This window comes from Chenopodium quinoa, unplaced genomic scaffold (assembly GCF_001683475.1).
Source record: "Chenopodium quinoa cultivar QQ74 unplaced genomic scaffold, ASM168347v1, whole genome shotgun sequence".
NCBI lineage: Eukaryota > Viridiplantae > Streptophyta > Magnoliopsida > Caryophyllales > Amaranthaceae > Chenopodium > Chenopodium quinoa.
This window is the reverse complement of record NW_018743326.1, coordinates 21,579-41,791: the sequence shown is the minus strand read 5'-3', so window position 1 is coordinate 41,791 and position 20,213 is coordinate 21,579. Positions and strand designations below refer to the sequence as shown.

Genomic DNA, 20,213 nt, shown 5'->3' with positions numbered 1-20,213 from the left:
TCACAATGGGTAGATACAAACTCGGCGGTGGCTGCACAAAAAGCTTGGTGGAGGCGGCGTCGATGGTGGCTGCAAAATAAGGGGGTGGATGAAGACTTTTAATTCATTAAAAATTAAAAGGGGGGGGGGAGTAGGAGGACTTACCGGAACTTTCAGTTGGGGGAAAGGGTGGTGGTTTCGCGCGGCGACGGAGGGGAGGAGGTAGCTTGGTGGAGGTGGCGTCGGTGGTGGCTGAGAAGAGGTACAGTTAGGGTTTAGCGGTTCTTTTAAAAAATTAAAAGAAAATAAAAACAACAACAACAACACTAACCTCACGGCGGCGTCAGGGGCAGCAGCAGGTGGTTCTGGTCGCACCGATGAAGGAGGAACGGGGTGGCTGTAGACATGGTGGTTTCGGTTAGGGATCTGACCGAAAATAATTAAATTAAAAAAAAAAACAAAATGTACTACACTTACCCAACGGCAGCGAGGGAATAACGGCGGTGTAAGACGGTGGTTGCGGCGGCGGACCTGGTGGTCCTCTCTTTCACTTTCTCTTCCTCTTCCTCTATCTCTTTCTCTTTCTATTTGCCTTTTCTGTTTCTATTTCGAAAAAAGCCAGAAGTCAAAAAAGATGCATTGTTTTGTTTTTTATTAGTTCCGACGGAAATAATTTCTGTCGGAACTTAGTACTTGCGACAGAAATTTCCATCGGAAGATATTTTCCGAGAGAATATTCCGTCGGAAGTATTAATTTCCGACAAAAATTAATTCCGTCGGAAGATTTACGAGGGAAATTCCGTCGGAAAGTTGGTATTCCGACGAAATTTTCCGACGAATTATATTCCCTCGGAAAATTCAAAATTTCCGACGGAAATTCTGGTCCGTCGGAAATAAGCCTATTTCTAGTAGTGTAAGTTTCAATACGGGTGAATAAAGATCGAGTTAACTAGGTTCAACTTGTGACAATAAATATTTCTAATACGTTCAGATAAATTTAGGTAAATTTTGATAAGTAAAACTTACATGAATATAACGCAGCCAATTTAAAAGAATGCATCTTACTCAAAATTTGTTGTAAAGAATTTGGGGATTTTTACCCCGCCACGTGGTCCAATGAGAGTGTGACACATGTCACCCTAAAAGGAGTCCAAAAGGACTCACCTAGATTAGACACGTGGTATACATATACTCATCAGGGAATGACGACTTTTAGGGCCCAATTCCCAAGAAAGCCGCAAAAGCGTAGCCTACCAAATCTAGGTCAGAATGACCTAGGTAAGGGCGCATTAACCAATGACCCTATAAATAGGGAGATTTACCCCATTTTGGGAGACGTTTATTTATTACAACACAATTAATTCTCTCACATCAGATAAAACACCTGATTTCGGGATGCGAGAAAATCTACTTTTACTTTTCGCACTTTTTACCTTACTTCGACTGGTTCTAACTTGATCATCAGAGGCGGAACTCCTACCAACAGGAGCTCTTGTTATTTTGCAGGTACAGCCGGCAGGAAATCCAGTGTTGGTGACATAACTCTCCCGTAGGACACAAAAAACCCCAAAACAGTACTCACTCCATTTTAGAGTATGTAATTGGCACCGTTTGACAAGGCACACACCAACACATGCCAAATTACCGGTGTATAAGTTTGATTGTTAATGTGATATATCATATATGAAAAACTAAATCAATAAAAATTATAAAAAGTTGGTATTATGAAAATATATAGTAGTTTGTACGTATTTATATTAATTTAACAACATTTTACATTATAATTTATAACATTATTTGTATTAATATATGGTCAAAAACATAGATAAATAGTATAAGAGCAACTCCAATAGTTGTAGCTAGGGACTTGCTTGTAATTTCCAAAAGTCTCTAGCTATTAGCTTGACCATTGGAACTAAAAAATACAATTAGCTTGGTCAAGCTAATTTGCTTGAGAAAAAAGTTTCTAAAACTTTAGAGATTAATATACTAATATAATTAAACTTTTAAAGATAATTGAGAAAGTTAACCTCATTTAAATAGTAAGCCATATGCTAACCACTGGGGCACAAAATAGCTAGACAAAAAATTAGCTTAAAATCCTTTGTGGCATGACAAACTTATTTGAGAATTAGCTTACCATTGGAGATGCTCTAAAAGCAAGGTCAAATTACGTCAATTATTATACATTCTAAAATGAATTAGAGTAACAAAAAGTGGGCTCAAAGTTAATTAAATGAAATAGGCAATTGGTAAACATGCACGAAATTATGGTAAGAGTGATGCATGCTTATCCTATGACATGCAAATAATTCAGCAACTAACGTTGGTCTCGTGCATTGTAGCCTATTGGCATCTTTATATTACAATCTTCTTTGTTAACCTTCAAGTATATATATAGTGGCCAAATTTCACAATTGTAAGTAACATCATTTTATAAAAACATTAGACTAAGGTTAAAGAATCACAAAAATGGCTGTTGAAAACGCGATTACAATTGATGATAGCAAGAACAAAGACGATGTCGTTGGGAAGGGTCATCAACAAGTGGAAAATAGTAGCATAGTCGAGAATGATGGGTGTGAGAATGCACTCGAAAAGATTAATACTTCGATTCATGGATGGTATGTTAATAAGTGCGACGAATTTCCTATTTTATTTTCTTTCATCGAAAATGATATGCTTTACTAACAATTTTTAGTTTTTCTATAAGCGTTTGTGGAAAAAAAATTCGAAAATTTAAGGTTTTGTTTTATTCAGTTCACTTGATCTAATTAAAAATTTTCTAATCTGATATGATTAAAATTTTGCTGATTTGATTTTGATACTCGTATGATCTAAATTTTTTATTTGATATTTCTGATTTGTTTTTCAAATTTGACCAAATTTTGATCTTACTTGTACATTAATTTATAAGATAAAAAAAATTATCAAATGAGATGTCATTAGATTAGTATAGCTATGAACTTTCGAAATATAAAATTTTCAATCTGGTCTGACCTGGTCTGATTTGATTTGATTGTTTTTTAAATAAGCAAATATCAACTTTTTTTATTTTCTTGACAGGAAAGCAAATATCAACTTAAATAAGTTGAACCGAATTCCGGCTAAAAGTCACAATATGTATGACATAAAAAATTGTCACAATCTTATGTGTCTAATAATGTGTTGAGCAAAGATGATGAATTTGGTGGGTAAAGGAATGAAAAATAATTATATTAAATCAATCAATAACATAATACTAAAACAGACACCAGGAATGACACGTGTCACTTCCTGATGCTGTATTTTCCCTCCAAAACTGTTTTCTCCTTTTCTTTTTTTAATTTTTTATTGTAAATATACTTTATTTATATTTATTAAATCATTTGATTGTGATTCACTTTCCTATTAAAAATATATATATTTGTGATTCTCATATTTTCATATCTTTTATTATTATTATTATTATTATTATTATTATCATTATTATTATCATTATTATTATTATTATCATTATATTATATTATTATTATTATTATTATTATTATTATTCAATCTATAACGTGATATTAAAACAAACACTAGGAAGAAATCGACTCTAGAAATAACACGTGTCATAATTTGGTACTGTTTTTCCCTCTAAATTTTTTTCCACGGTGACATCAACTGCTTATTGTAAAATGTACTAAAAATATTCGCCATATCATTCACTTACTTAAACAAAATATATATTTGTGATTCACATATATTCCATAAAATAATATTCAAACGTCTATTACTCTGTATATATATGGAGTATATATTATTTCCTAATCCTTATGCAAAATTTCATTCCTTCAAATCTTCAATGTATTATATATGCAGTAATCTTGTAGACTTGGCAATCGTGTCGTGTCGTGTCGTGTCGTGTTCGTTTTCGTGCCGGAAATTAAACGGGTTAGGGAAGGTCAACACTAACCCAACCCATTTAATAAACGAGTCGTGTAGTGTTGACCCAATTAACTAATCGTGTCGAAAACTAACCCGCTTTTTCGTGTTCGGTTCGTGTCGTGTTGTCGTATTGAATTTAAAAATATTGGTCTTATTCAATATATTTATCAATAATTCCATAAATTATTGGATTTTTATGTTAGGCGGGTTGGGTCGTGTTAATTTCGTGTTGAAATCTCAACACTAACTCAACTGTTTAATTAAACGTGTCGTGTCGTGTTGACCCGTTTAATTAAACATGTTAAAAACCCTTGACACTAACCCCTTTTTTTCTTGTTCGGTTCGTGTCGTGTTGTCATGTCGTGCCAATTTTTGCCAGCTCTATAATTTTGTAACAAAAAAAAAAAATTATGCGTTTTAGAAATAATTGATTCATACTTGATTATTACTATTATTCCATAAGCCTTCTTTTGTTATTCATATATTTCTATTTAGAAATTTCAAAATGTTTTAATTTTTTATTAGGAAAGAGCTTCCTAATAGCATAATTTTATTTTTTTTTACAATATCAATCTTATTTGATTTATTTTTAACTTTTAGTTATTTATGTATATCAAAAGCACGACAAATTAGATATGTTTTCCACTATCTTAAATCATATCAAATACACTATAGTAATTATTTATGTTACAATCCCATAGTGTTTAATATACAGTTTTAAAATACTTAATTATTTAGTTAATAAAAAGAAAAACGATATCAATTTATCATTTAAATTTTAAATTTATTTGTCTAATTACTCTGCCGTCATATATATATATATATATATATATATATATATATATATATATATATATATATATATATATATATATTGTCCACGTGCGTTATACAAAATATTTTTTTTTGTTTTTTAAAAATTTTGTGTTGAATTATCAACAATGGTGAAATTAATTACCGTGCATAGCACGGTACCTAATCTAGTTATTAATAATAATAAGACAATATACCTTAGGGAATTAAAGATTCCTTCCATGAAAAAAAGATTTTTAAAAAATAAAAAAGGTAAGAAAATATTACAATAGATATATCTTAAATTTTAATTTTAAAAAATTGTTATTAACACAAAGTTTTACATGTTGCTGGCCACACCGTGTGGTCGGAATTACTTGGTCAGGGGTGTAACTCGATCAGGGGTTACTTGGTCAAAGGTTACTCGATTGATCAGTGATTACTCAGTCCGTCAGGAGTTACTTAGTCAGTCAGGGTTATTCGGTCGGTCAGAGGTTACTCGGTCGATCAGGGGTTACCCATTTAGTGTTTTAATGTGTGTCAGCCGGTCACATAAAATATTTTGGTGTATATCAGCCGACCATATGATGTGGTCAGCCACACAGAAAACGCACGATTTAATTAATATTTTTTCTATATACTGGGGAAGCAGAACTCTTCAAAACTGAAAAGGTTTTATTTGAAGGAAAATCTAAATCTTGTATCTGAGGTATGACAAATTGACAATTTTCAAATAGTATTTCCCAAGAGAGAGAGAGAGAGATCATATGCGATATGCTTATTATTTCTGATGATCTCAAGTCTTAATTAATTAATTAGCACTCCACATCTCACTTAAGAAAATAAAACCTTGAAACAACTCATTTTAATTGTTATTACTTTTGAATTTTGATGGTGTCAAGTCTTTTGGTATAATGGTATGTGATTGTACTCATAAATAAATAAAAATAAAATCTTATTAAAACAAACATTTTCCATGCACCATATTTAATCATTTCTACCTTATAAAATACGGAATAGTATTAAGAAAGATGTCATGAATAAAAACAAGTTCACCTTTTAATTTATATATATACATACTCATAGTAATAATCACAAGTATTGTGAATTAAATTTCAATTTTCATGAAAAATAAGGAAATAGAACAAGGTATATAAACTAGTGAGCAATATATTCTGTACATTATTAATTTGAAATTTCTATTTTATTTTAAAAGAATGCATCATACGGGAAGATTTTGGTCCTAAATAAAGAACTTCAGATAACTAAGGGACGAGTGGGCGTACCAAGAAATGTTGACACACCTTCCTCTTTGCTCCATCCCTAACCCTAATAAGGTTTGCCTCGCTCCTTGTCCTTTAAATAATTTAATTAATTATTACATACTCGACAAATTAAATATTTGTATTATTTTCTTTGATCCTTTTGTTTTTCCCAAATTGAAGAACAAAATTATTTGGAGAGAGTAATATTAATTAAAAATTTAATTAATCACCGTATAATCTTCTTTTAATTTGATTTGTTAATTGTAGTTATTGGTGATTGGAGGAGGAGATGGTGGAATTTTACGTGAAGCATCTCGCCATCCTTCCTTGGAGCAAATTGACATATGCGAGCTTGACCAGATGACAGTAGATGTGAGTTGCTTTCTAATTTCTGTATGTATAATATAAAAAGCTTTGTTAATTAAGTATAGACGGCTGGTTTGGTAGGAAGTACTCCATAATACATAAAGTGCTAAAGATGAAGTCCATGAAGATAATAATCGTATAAAAAGTGATTTTTTTACTTAGGGAATGTTGTTTGTAATTCATGTCTAAGACATTATATTGAAAGCTCGCTCCATCCTCAAAATGTGTTTTTAAATTCTTTTATGAGATTTCGTCGAACACTCCAAAAAAAAATTATCGCATCTAGGTCAATGGTAATTGATGGTGACATACATAACCTTATGAACAAGCACGATTCTACAAATTTGTTACATTACCACCATTTTCACTCCCTACCAAATAGACCATTAGATTGATTTGGAACATTAGGAAGTGAGAGTGCATGCAATAGGATTTAATTATATACTTCCTCTAGCTCTGTTGTTAAGAGATCGAACATGGCCTTATACTTCGTAAGCTAGCCCGTGTCATAATATTATAATAATATACTAGTATATATTTTGCTTGAACTAATCTAAAACTTATTTGTATTAGTTTTTTTTTTTTTTTTTTCCTCTCTCTCTCTTGGTTGAAATAAGATTGACAATATAAAATATAATAAGTTGAAACTAAGAGACTCTAAACTCTAATTCAGGTTTATGCAACTTATTTCCCAGACGTAGCAATTGGCTACAAGGACCCCCGAGTGAAGTTACATGTGGGAGATGGTAAGACGAACAAAAGTTGCTCTAAAATTGGTTAATTAAAATCTTAATTATTAACTTAATTATTTACTCGGTATTAATTATTCCTTATAGGAGTGGCCTTTCTGAAGTCTGTTCCACAAGGAAGTTATGATGTTGTGATAATTGGATGCATTTCATGTCATAGGTTCCTTGGGTAAGTCAATTGCACCCCTCCCTCTCCCTTTCTTCATACGTGTATAAACTAAAAAGTTTAAAATCACTACGTTTTTCTTCTGCCCAAAATTAGTTATTATAATGTTCTATCCTCTTATGTATATTTTAAAGAAACTAGAATATATCCGTATTAATGTGCTGAAAAATTATAATTAAAAAAAAATGATTAGATTTTGAAAACCAAAGGTTTGAAAGGTTGTGGTGAATTAAAAGTAAGAAAACCGATACCAAAATTATTAAATAGATTATAACTGTACATGATTAATTTAACATAAATGTATTGTAATAAGTTGTAATAGTTTTATCATTAATGTCGGCATTACATAATTCAGGTGTAAGGGTACGTACATGAAAACATCTAAGGTGGCTCCGATCCATTGCATGCATGAACTATTACTCGTCTACCTATTCGTTCAATTTATTATTTTGATCATATATTATGTACTCCGCATGTAACACGTGGTGTACGTAGGATATAATGCCAATGAGCTAGTCGATGAAGGGCTCTTAGAAACAGTGGCAAAGACACTACGCCCAGGAGGTGTGCTATGTGCTGGTGCAGAAAGCTTCTGGAACCAAGAATTTGACCTTGAAAGCAACATCTCTATGTGCCGCAAAATTTTCAAAGGATCTGTTAACTATGCTTGGAGTAGTGTACCTTTCTACCAAAGGTACGTACTTCCAAATTAGTTACAACTTATTCCATTTGCTTATATTCACATTTAATTTAATTACATTAATTTAAAACAAGTATTAAATGAAAGTCCCTCATTAATGTTATGAATTGAAAGAAGTAATATTTAATAAAAGTCTAATATATAGGAGGGTCGTGGACCTTGTGGTAATTTTGTGACAACTAACAAAAAAACTTTTTCATATATATGAGAATGAGCCGATAATTATTGTGTATTAGGTAGGATACTCAACAAGACAACAATGGATTGAAATTAGATGATACTTGCATAATTAGCTCACCTATAGCTGTATAATATGGTTAAATTATTAATATAAAGAAAATAATTGCACCTTTATATTTCAAGAGGAAAATAACATTATTAGCCTTGAAATTTTACTATCCTTAATTACAAAAGTTATCCCCATTTTAAAATTTTCTCAATTTCAGTGGCGTCATAGGATACATACTTTGCTGCACTGAAGGGCCAACTGTTGACTTTTTGCACCCGGTCAACCCGTTAGACGAAAACTCAAACTCTGGGATATCAAACCAGCCGTTGAAATTTTATAACTCAGAGGTAATAAATTCCAAATCGCTAATTATTTTTCTTAATATTACTTCAGTTAATTATTAAGTGTAACAAAATGAATATTTTATGTCTCACAATAATACCTGTTTGTTGCACATAATAATTAACCGAGGTAGTAAATTATTTACAAAGTAATTTTTTAAATGTTTTTTTTTTTTTTTTTTTCTAATTTTACAATTTCTACATTGGTGTATTGAAATGATTTAGTCACTCAATATATTAATTTTGGATATATTTCATATGCATCCTATATTCCTATTATGAAAACCCAGTTTTATTATGCTCTCTACTTACTAGAAAAAGCTTGTACGACACATATCCAAGGGCAACTTTTGTAAAAATCTATACTGTACTAACCAGCAGGCGGCTAATTATATGATCGAACAACTATTACACTATGATAATATAATTACCAACGAACTCAATTAGAGTGCATTATATTTATTTGATTTTGACTTATTTGAAACATACTTAATTAGGTTTATTTTATCCATAAAATATAATTAAGTTACCCTAATAAGAAATTATTTAAACTTATTTATTACAGTGTTGATCTTATCTTATACGAAATTAGTAACTCTTTTTTTTTTTTTTTTGAAACCATTAATAACTCTTTTTGAAGCGCATATATCTTATATTCCTGTAATAAGTGAACATAAGGTGAATAAAATTAACATGAAATTTAATTTATTGTTTTATTATTATATTATTGTTATATTATTTCTAATCTCATTTTAAATTGTTTTCCAGATGCATACTGCAGCATTTTGATTGCCCACATTCGTGAAGAAAACTTCAGCCAATTTCGAGAAAAGATGTTTTTATTAGTGTTTGTTTTTCCCATTAAAACTATTCTCAATTGTGTTTGATTAAATTGTATTATGATGTAGACATCTAGCATCCTTCATCAAAGAAGGAAGAATATTTTCAATTCTAAATAGCGTCCAAAGAAATGAAAACTCTATCAAACAAGATTCTTATTCTCTTTCAAATTAAATTTCATCGTCATATTGGGTATTGCATAAAGTTTTATGTAATTAATGTTGCTGACTAATCTATTACTTATTCTTTAAAGTTTAAAGTATGTTTAGAACTTATTTTTTCCGAATAATCTTATCTGAACTTTTTTTTTTTTTTTCTGATTTGATCTAAAATAAGTAAATATAATAAGGTGAACTAAACATAAACTTATAAGTCGATCAGTCATATACTCATACGCCAAATATTTCCACCCCTAATTAGAAACCAAATCAATTTACTCATCGAAACAAGAAAACGAAATTGCAAAACCCTCTAAGTGATTTTGGAATTTGGATAAAATCATCATTGCCACGTGTGTTAGAAGAGATTGACCCCAAAGAAAAGGAAAGAATTTTTGGTGTTGCAAATAAAAATTGTTCCTACCCTTGTTCTTTGTTTGTAGACGATTCTATCATTTCACCAAACCCCTTTTAATACAAACCCCAAAAATAACTCATTTTCATAGAAAATCATAGACTCTTCCCGCAAAAATCCGAACTCAAACATTCAAAGAATCCCTCAATTTAATCAACTCAAAACCCAGAAAAATTCAAACAAAAGTTCTTCAATTACCCCAAATCACAGCACCTTAATCAGTAAGGCAATGTACCATATTAACAATCACAATCACCCATTTCATAAACCAGAAGAAAACCCAGCAAATTTCACCAAGAATTAGTAGAGAAAAAAAATCATGCTGAAATGATGGTAGAAGATGAAGGAGAAGAAACCCCATCAAAGTCAAAACCATCAACTGGGTCTTCGTCTTACAAATCTTGGAAGTATGCGACGAGCTTTCAGAAAGATTTAATGGCGGGGGCAGTTATGGGGGGTGTGGTTCACACCATTGTTGCACCCATTGAACGAGCTAAGCTTTTGTTGCAAACACAAGAGAGTAACATAGCAATTGGTGTTGGAAAACACAGGAAATTTAAGGGTATGTTTGATTGCATTGTTAGTATGGTCAAGGAAGAAGGTTTTGTCTCTCTTTGGAGGGGTAATGGTAGTAGTGTTCTTCGGTATTACCCTTCTGTTGCTCTTAATTTCTCTCTTAAGGTATATATAATTTTCTTTTCTTTTTTAACTTTTGAATTAAAGTTTTGTTTATGTTATATAATATAGTAGTAGTATTGCCTTGGTTTCGAATTATATGATAGCAGCGTTGATAGTGTAATTTGAACTAGTAACATGACTGTTGTTCTTGATGATTTTTGTGGAAGAGGGGTGGTGGGGAGGGGAGATATTGTTTGGATTGTGGTTCTTGGTGATTTTTGTTAAAGATAGAGATTGATGAATGATGAGGGTTTACTGAATCTTAGTTCCAAATTGAATAATGGATTTGATTTAAATTCATTATAAGTGTATATAAACATTATGTTTGAGGTTTAGGCTTTTGAAGTATTTTATTTGGTTTTTAGAATTTTGGGATTTTTGTGGATGAGGTAAAGATTGATGGATGATGAGTGTTTACTGGTTTTTGGTTCTAAAATGAATAGTGGGTTTGATATGGATTCATTTAAATTGCATATTTTGGTGAGAAACATTGTTTTTGAGGTTTAACCTTCCCAAATGAGCATAAATTAGCCTTGGGTGAATGGATGTACACCCGGGTGTATAATGGACACTATTGGGATATATAGCCAATATAGGTAGATGATACTGAATTATTGTTATTTCTGAAGTCTGATTGAGCTTCTTATTTTAATGATGGTCATGATTTATATCGGTTTATAGCACCAGATTTTGTCGAGATTTTGTTTGACCTCTGTTGACCTGCATACAAGTGGAGATATTGAAGACTTGTTTTTGGTTTGATTAAGTTTGAGATTGGTCGTCAAATCATAGTTATGTTCTTTCTTTGGGAGTTGATAATGTTGGTGTATTGAATGATATGGACATATAGTTGCTGTTTTGCTGATTGAAATGTCTTAACTTGTCTGGAATTTAGTAAAGGGAGGCTTAAGCTACATAGTTATGGACTGTGTTATTGTTTATTGCTTATGAGGTTCATTAAACACGAGATGCTCTGTTTTAGAAAATTTCCTCAATTATTTCCATTGTTTAATTGACTAAACCTCTCTTGAAGCATCTATTCCATTGTTAAGATGCCATATTTACCCCTGTTAAGGATAGAAGTACGTTTTAGTTTTCTCTCGGTGCTTAGGTATATGGGTTTTCCTTGGATATGTTGCAACTAGCATAATGATCTCCTTGGATATGTGATCAAATATTTGACATAAGAGATTGAACAGCTTGGTCATAGCCATGTTTACGTCATGCCTTCTTTTAATTGAATATTGTTTGACAAAGAAAGTTGTTATTGTTGGACAAAGTATAGGAGTTAATGGGACTCACATCAGTTATCTGAAGGTGTGAGAGTATATTGCTAGAACCAGCTAATTAGACTATGTAGTTAAAAATAGTGATATGTCATGAAATTTGTATCCAGTTTACTTGTCTGGGAAGTTTCTACTATTTTGGGGGAAATATAGTGTTTTAGTCTGCTTTATGACAAATTGACAAAGAAAATTGAATGATATCTGTTCGGACTGTTCCAGAAGAAAATATGGTTATTAGATTCTGAAAGTTAGCTTTTGTGAGTCTTGTGACAGATTTGCAACAATTGCAAGTTCAAAGACTACGTTAATTTAACAGTTTAATGGTTCGAACACCAGTGGTGGCTTTTCTTGTATGTAACTATTTTAACCGACACTTGGATAAACACAACCGTTCTCTCTTTCGAACTAGTTAGCAGAAATTCCGAAAAGGATGAAGGCCATATTTGGAGAAGAAACTTTCAATACTAATAACAATCACAGATTGAGGGCTTTAGTAAAACCCTTTACTCAAATTAGTGCTGTCTTTTGTGATTGAGAGAGATTGGTAGTCACAAATTTGTGTGCTGAGACTCTGAGAGTTTGCTGAATTGTTGTGGCTTATACTTAAGAGGGCTGTGGGTGTAGTCCAGGTTTTCACTAGGATTTCTAGGTTGTATGAGATATAATGATAAGATTATACACTTCATGTGTTTGATTAAGTGCTATTGCTTGGATTCATCTCATTGACTGTCTTGTGCGATGGATTTGTTATCTTTGCATCATTTTTGTTCTTATGCCTTGAGACTTTGGGTGATTTTATTTATATTTCATCTCCTGTTAGTTAGAGAACTCCTTGTCATCTTTTGATGTATATATCTTTTCCATCCTTGTGTAAGAAAAGTTTTTCTTATCTAGTATGTGAATCAGCATTGGTTTTTTTTTTTTTTTTTTTCTAGAGAAGAATTTCCAGCCACTCTAAATTAATTTTGCTTATAATTTCCCTCCTGTAGTCCTGTGCTGTCATGAGAAGGAACACAAGACTTAGGTACAAACTTGTTATTTCCCTAGAATACTGATTCATCCATTACAAAATAAGCTTTATGGCTGATATTGATTGGTTTTTTAAGAATAGTATTGGACAATGTAGATGATATAGTAGGAAGTCAATGGATAGAGATAAAAAGGGTATGGGAAAGCATTGTAGTAGAGCGAGATAGGAATATTGTTTTCAAAACTACTGACTTTTACTTCATAGGGAAACAATAAGATTTTGGCGTTTTGAGACATTTGATTTTAGTAAAAAAAAAAAAAGGTTTGTCGTATGGACAGAGTATTAAGTTTGTACCTGATTGCTTTGGGTTTGACACTTTGGCTTGCTGATGGAGTATCAGAAATAGCAGTCTTGAGTGTATTTGAGTGAATTTTAGCTAACCATTAGAGAAAAATCAATTCATATTGAATTCTCTATCAACATTTGACTTAGACGTGAACTTTCCTAGCGTTGTCCACTCGTAAAAGGGAGATTGATGAATAGAATGAGCAAGTTTTACATACTTTGACTTTGTGTGTTTAAAATCAGTTCCTACTCCCTAGCTTTTAAAAAGTGACGAGCTTGCTTCTAGGGTTTTTTTTCAAAAAAAAAAAAAAATTTAATTGTGCATAGTAAGGCAATAAGTGACTTTAAATGTATTATGATGTGATTGATTTTTTTAAAAAATTGTGTCATTTGGCGATTACTATCTGTAATTATCAACATGTAAAAATTATTTAGAGTTGGTATTAATATAATTTACATTGAGGCGATTCAAATAAGATCCCACATGACTATGTTTTATCATTGCTATAAATCTTAAAAGCTAGTCAAAGTGAAGTTTGTGAATAATGTTAAAAGTCAAAACGTGTCTACCAAAATAAACGGACGAAGTATTTACTTACTGAAAATGCCTTGGGATTGGCATTTGGCAGTAGTTGACTAATGAAATTGGATTTACCGGTGATTTGAGAAATGGAGATTAATTGGTGTTTTATTTTGACTTAAGTACCTGCTTCCTGGCTGATCATACCTGTCCCTGAAAAGAAGGAGAAGATACCAAAGTACATAATGGATATCTATGCTTCTTTGTTCCATATGGTTTCAGTTTTATACCTTCTCAGTTTCCTGACGTCGTTCCATTGAACCACACGACAATGCTTGATTGTAATGTTGTGTTATGAAGTTTGCAAACCCTATGACTTACTGGGGCGTTATCTTCCAGATTTAACATTGATTTTTACTGGATATCGCTGTCACGGGTTTTTATCTTTTTATCAGCCAAGGCTTGAAGCTCTATAATCTAAGTGTTTCTGTGTGGTTATGTGGGTGAACAAGAGATACGGTACAAAGAAATGTTTTGTAAATTAAACATATTTTAAAAGCCTCTGCATCTGGTGAAATTATCATGATATACCCCCCAGCCTGTAGTGGATTTTAGTAAAGCAATAGTACAGGTTAGATAATTGGAGTGAAACCAAGATATTCCCTTTCTGTTCAGTACTTATCTTTTTTACTCCATGAAAATCTTACTATTGTATTGGTTTTTTATTTTTGTTTGTTTCTACACAAGAGCCACTTTTTTCGAGTAGTTTTAGTTGGACAGGCAATTGACTTGATTTAAAATGGACCCAAAAACAATAAGAAACAGACAAATGGCTTTTTGAATATATTTGTCCAACGAAAACCCAAAATTATCTGAACCTGAATGAGTTGCGAATTTCTGGATCAGTTAGGGTAAGATTATGAGTTGATTCATTGGATTGAAGATAATTGAGTTGGAGGTATATGATGTTATAATACTATACCAATTTAGCAAGCACTGGTATGGTTTTAACACTTTAAGTCTTTAAGTGGAGTATTGTGTATATGCTGATAGTTGCAGTAAGTGTATGCAATCTCCACATTTTTTGATTAAACCACGCTTAGAAATAGAATGTTACCACTAGTTTAATGGAGTTTGAATTTGATTAGTAGGATCTGACTTTATGTGCTGTTTTTGTTTTTCATTTTTGAGAGCATCCTGTCATCTGGTTGTTTTTCTTTGTGTCTTTTTTTTTATCTTTTCCTATTTGATTTAAGGGTGTTTAGATGCTTGACTATAAATAATAATCTATTACGTCCTCTCTCCTTTTACTCAATGCCATCAAAGTCAACAAAATCCTCTTGCTGTCTACCTCCACCCTGCTCACTGTCCTCATTCATAAATGCCCATCTCACCTTTTTTTTTTTTTTTTTTTTTTTTGGGGGGGCACCTGATCCTCATTTTCCAGCTAATGACATATATGTAAAGAGGCTACACTTGTACTAATTTGTGATACGTTAGAAGTCTGGTTCTTTTTTTTGGTTTTTTTTTTTTTTTTTTAAATGCTTAAACTGTTCTTCTGTTGTTTTGGACTCTTATGTACCCATAAATAAATGATTTCATCAATAACAAGGGTGTGACATATAGTTTCACTGTTAGAGCCAGCTCCTCAATTTTGTCTGTGAAGGTCTATGCTCTCCTTATTGACACTAGCTTTCCCCACACATGCTCAGTAGCCTAGTCTATGCTCTCCTTATTGGCACTAGCTCTCCTCACGCATGCTTAGTAGCCTAGGCTACCTGTTTGTCAAGAGAATGATGCTGATAGGATGAGCTTATGAGTCTGATGGCTAGTTAAAAGGAGCATGAGTTCAAAGAAATTGACACGATCATCTGACAAGCAGACTGGCCCCTTTGCAGATTAATGAATGGAAAAAAAGTGCTGTGTTGTATCTGAAGATATATATTATTAGCTCGGAGCTGTAAATCAAACTGTTTTGACCGACCTTTTTTTCCAAAACTTTAGCCAAAAGTCCATATGGGCTTGGATATGTATATCAAATTCTAAAACAAGACTTTTCAATTGAGTAGCATAAACTTATTTTGCCTAAATTATGTTGGTCAAAGGTGAACAGCTTTATAGCCCGTTTATTGCATTTAAGCCTTATTGATAGTCTTTCCATTCTACTATGAGTCTTGGTTTGCTACTTTATTATCTTTGTATAAATCAAACTTTGGTCAAAATTTTTATGTACTTGACCCCTACAAAGTCCACTTAATATATCACCTTGAGATGGAAAGTGCATATGTGATTAGGACTGTCCAAACTAATTTTAACTAATGAACATGATGCTCCTTGTAGTCACTGGGTTGATTAATATTTTTTTACAAAAAAAAATTATATGTATAAAAAATGTAAGTCCTGCTGGGATTTTATGGAGGTTAGTTTGGAAATCTAATATTTATGAAATGTATAGTCTTGAGTAATTATTAGGCTGTCAGACTTCAGACAACAGATGTTGCGCTTCCTGTGGTCTGAACTTGAACTTTAAAGTCCCAATTCAGTTTGGTTTGCTAGGGTTTAGGTTGTTAGAACTTTATGCTCCCTGATCCCTTCTTTCAGCAGGTTTCTTACCCACTATTCTGGTTAGGAAGGGTTTATATATATAAATAATTGATAATGTTGCACTGAAGTGTGCTAATGCAATCTTTGGACAAGCAACATGCACTGTATCGTTTTTCTTGCATGCCATAGTTAATGCTGGTCAAGGACAAGCAACATGGATGTGGAATGAGTTGCAGCAGGGGAGATGGGTAGGAAGAGAACTTTGCTCTTGCTGTTGTGATAGCTTTACCATCAATGAGTTAGAATTTTGGGTGAGATGGATATGAGGTTAAGTGACTAGGTGGAAATTTTCAGTCCTAGCAAAATTAAGGCATGGTCAAGAGCTGTCATAATTCATTTATCTTCTCAGCTTTACGCATGATTACGCAGCTGTACGAATTAGGACTCTGTAAGGAGATGTCTAGACCAACAAAAGTAAACTTGTATTTGCCAAATTTGGCATCACATCATTTAGTTGTTATTTGCGTAATTGTTATTTTACCCAGATTATTTTTTTTTTTTTTTTTATTTTCTTTTTTGGTTATTGTCCCAAATTTCTAGGCATTGAACAGTGGCGAAGTAGTGCAGGAAGGTGCAAGACGGCATATATAGAGGGAGATCATTGTAATAGTTTTCCTCTGGAGTCTGGACCATATGGTTCAACTTAGACTTCAGATCAATTATTTTTTAGCGGCTGATGCTAAATTTGTTGATTGGAGTTACTCTGTGAACTAAACTTGTGAGCTGTGAATTATGCTTCTGATCTGCTTCTCTAGCAAATCACAAGTTAATTTGCATTTTGGAATGCACTTGGATAGCAGCCCCTTGCAACTAATTCTCTTATGGTGAGCCTAATTTTCTATATGAGAATGTTACAAAGTAATTGTTGAAGTACTTCACCTGGAATTTTAAGGCTAGAACAATCATTGCTGTTTAGTAATTGAAGGCTTCCATAAAATATTGGATTCTAGTATGTGCATTGGTTGGAAGATAGTTTTTTAAAACTTTTGGATTGATATAAGGGAAACTACTGCAGTAGGAACCTGTTGTAAGGAGTGACCAAGTTGTCTGTGTCTTGTGTATTCTATTATCTGTGTCTTGTAAAACAATCAGTTTGGAATCCCCCTGAAGGCAAGGTTTGGACAAGTTCACTGTATGCTATCTTGCCCATGATCAATGGAGACTAGAAGAAAACTAGAGAAGCTCTATCATGTCATTCATACATCATACAAGAAATTACGTGGATATGTTTCTTATCTGTTTAATTTCGTGCTGCAGGATCTTTATCGAGATGTACTGAAAAATGACAATGAGGGCCCACCCATTATGACTGGTGCAGCTGCCAACTTTTTTGCTGGGGCAGCAGCTGGTTGCACGACATTGATGATTGTTTATCCGCTTGATATTGCTCACACACGACTAGCTGCAGACATTGGGAAGGCTGATGCTCGTCAATTTCGAGGCATATACCACTTCCTGTCTACAATATACAGGGTAGAAGGGATCCGTGGGCTTTACAGGGGACTCCCTGCTTCTTTTCACGGAATGGTTATTCATCGTGGTCTATACTTTGGAGGATTTGACACTGTGAAAGATGTACTTGCCAAGGATGCTGTAGAGCTGGCATTATGGAAACGGTGGTTGGCGGCTCAAGTGGTGACCACTTCTGCTGGATTCATTTCCTATCCTTTTGATACTGTTCGAAGGCGTATGATGATGCAATCTGGCCTCAAGGAACCAATGTACAGAAAAACTTTTGATTGCTGGAAGACAATATATAGGACAGAAGGGCTCTCCTCATTTTACCGAGGTGCTGTTTCAAACATGTTTAGGAGTACTGGTGCTGCTGCCATTCTTGTTTTATATGACGAAGTTAAGAAGTTCATGCACTGGGGCGGTTCTACTTCTAGCAGGAATTGATTTTTTTTACAGTTTCAGGTATACAACATTCAATACAACTTTAACATTAGTGTCCTGATAACAGATTCTGATGAATACACATCAAAACATAGGTCTGCTGGTATTGTCTCCTTGGCTATGGCAGCCTTACACTGAATTTTTAAGCTGACCAATAAGATCGAGAATTGACTCCGGTTTTTTTTTATCTACTTTACCATCTTTCTGTATACGCACCTGTAACTTGGTTGTTTTGCTACTGATTCTGGAGAGTAAAGCCTGTAAACTCCATTTTCAGAGGAAACAAATTGATACATGTATAGATGGTTTCATTTCATCTTCAATTTTTTAGCTGACCACTTCAATTTCCAAAGAGGTTCATCATATTATATGCACCAATTACATAATATAGCTTTTATTGATGATACATTATAGCTTTTATTGAGGTTCATCAGTGTCTAGGTATTTAACTAGTATAATCGAATAATGGTTACTTTTATCGGGTCTATTTTATATTACAATATCGATATTTGTAATGGTTAGTTTATCAGGTACACTTAGTTGAGGTGAATCTTATTGGTGATGCTTTAACTAGATATTATTAAGACGGATTAGACTTAATTAAGTATGATTAGCCAACTTATTCATCACTAACCTTAAAAAAACCCCAAATCTAATTAGTGTCAACAAGTAATGATTATGTTTATGCCAGTATACATGAACTGGCTCCCTCTTGCTTCTCCTAACTATTTAAAATTAGTGTGAAGTCAGCAACTTTGTGCCAAGTTGATGGGAAAAGGGAGCAAAAGTGGATTAAAGAATGCTATTAGAGAATGTTAATTTGTATTAAGTACATAGTTTTGTTTTTAATGATTTATAAACTTTCCTTAATTTCATTAAACTATGATTATGATTTGAGTGTGATGTCATATGATTCCTTTTACCAGTAAACTACGTTATCATCTACGTACTTAAATCTGTATTGACGACAGTGGTATACTACTAAATTAGCTAAAAAGGGTGCATAACCTTGTTTTTTTAAGGCATCAATTTGTTATTTATTTTTGTGGCCACTTCAAAGAACTACTCAGGTATATAAAGAGACGGGACATGGAATTTAAAAATAAAACTAAAAACAATTATTTATTAATTCTTCTTCCATTCCTTATTGTTTTAAACATTGAAACAAAAGGTCAAAGTGGAAGACTAAAAAGTTTCATAGAAATTACGGAGTATGTTGATAATAGAGGGAGAATAGTAGTGTATCCAAACTGAGATCGTAAATTTGATTGACGGGACACTCTACACGAAAAGTGGCTTAATTTGATTGAAAAAAACACGGTAAGTCTTCAAGATGATTTATGCAGTCCCCCTTAAACATAAATGTTTCACCTAATCATATACTCCATAGTATATTTGTCATACTCTTCGCCAAGAGAAGCTAATAGTATAAACAGAACTTTAATTTCATTTCTTGTGTTCAACCAAACGACCACTAATTATCGAATTCGATAATCGTGACACAAGTGTGGCAAATGAACTGGCTCCATCATCCTCCAAATAAGTAGAGTATAGTAAGCAAATCCGTGCCAAGTTGATGGGAAAGAGTGGAAAAGTGGACCATATTAGCAAGGGTGTTGGAGATTATATACTACTATTTGCTTTTATTTCCTGTTTTAATGGTATTTCTTTTATACTTGGGTTATAATTGTACTTTTGAGTGGGATGCAGGATTCAATGTGATGCAATATGATTCCTTTTATTGGCTAATTGCATCATCATTTGGAGTATATTTTAAATTATTTAGACTAATTTTAAGATAATAAAACAAAAAAATAAATTAAAAAAGGGCACATGACTATGTTTTCCAAGGCATTAATATGAAAAACCATTGGCAAATGCCCATTGTTATTGAATTTCTATGTTCGGCCGGCAACAAAAAAATTACTCAGGTACTAAGGAACTAAGGATTGTGATTTGTGAAGGGACAAGAAAAGGAACTTAAATAATTTATACTGATGAT

The 20,213-nt window shown here is 32.7% G+C and overlaps 1 protein-coding gene and 1 pseudogene across 1 annotated transcript; both read left to right on the top strand.

Moving 5' to 3' along the window:
* The first annotated feature begins 2,451 nt into the window (after positions 1-2,451).
* On the top strand, positions 2,452-9,345 carry LOC110737304 (annotated as a pseudogene).
* A 375-nt stretch (positions 9,346-9,720) lies between these two features.
* On the top strand, positions 9,721-18,534 carry LOC110737306 (probable ADP,ATP carrier protein At5g56450). Its single transcript, XM_021917666.1, has 2 exons — positions 9,721-10,593; positions 17,573-18,534. Exons 1-2 carry the CDS (start codon positions 10,240-10,242, stop codon positions 18,212-18,214), a joined length of 996 nt encoding a protein of 331 aa, XP_021773358.1. The 5' UTR covers positions 9,721-10,239; the 3' UTR covers positions 18,215-18,534.
* Positions 18,535-20,213: the final 1,679 nt, after the last annotated feature.

Bases quoted from the DNA above. Each gene is read 5' to 3' on its own strand.
- LOC110737306 (XM_021917666.1), top strand. From the start codon at position 10,240: ATGATGGTAGAAGATGAAGGAGAAGAAACCCCATCAAAGTCAAAACCA. The intron at 10,594-17,572 runs GTATATATAATT...TTCGTGCTGCAG, and splicing joins CTCTTAATTTCTCTCTTAAG to GATCTTTATCGAGATGTACT.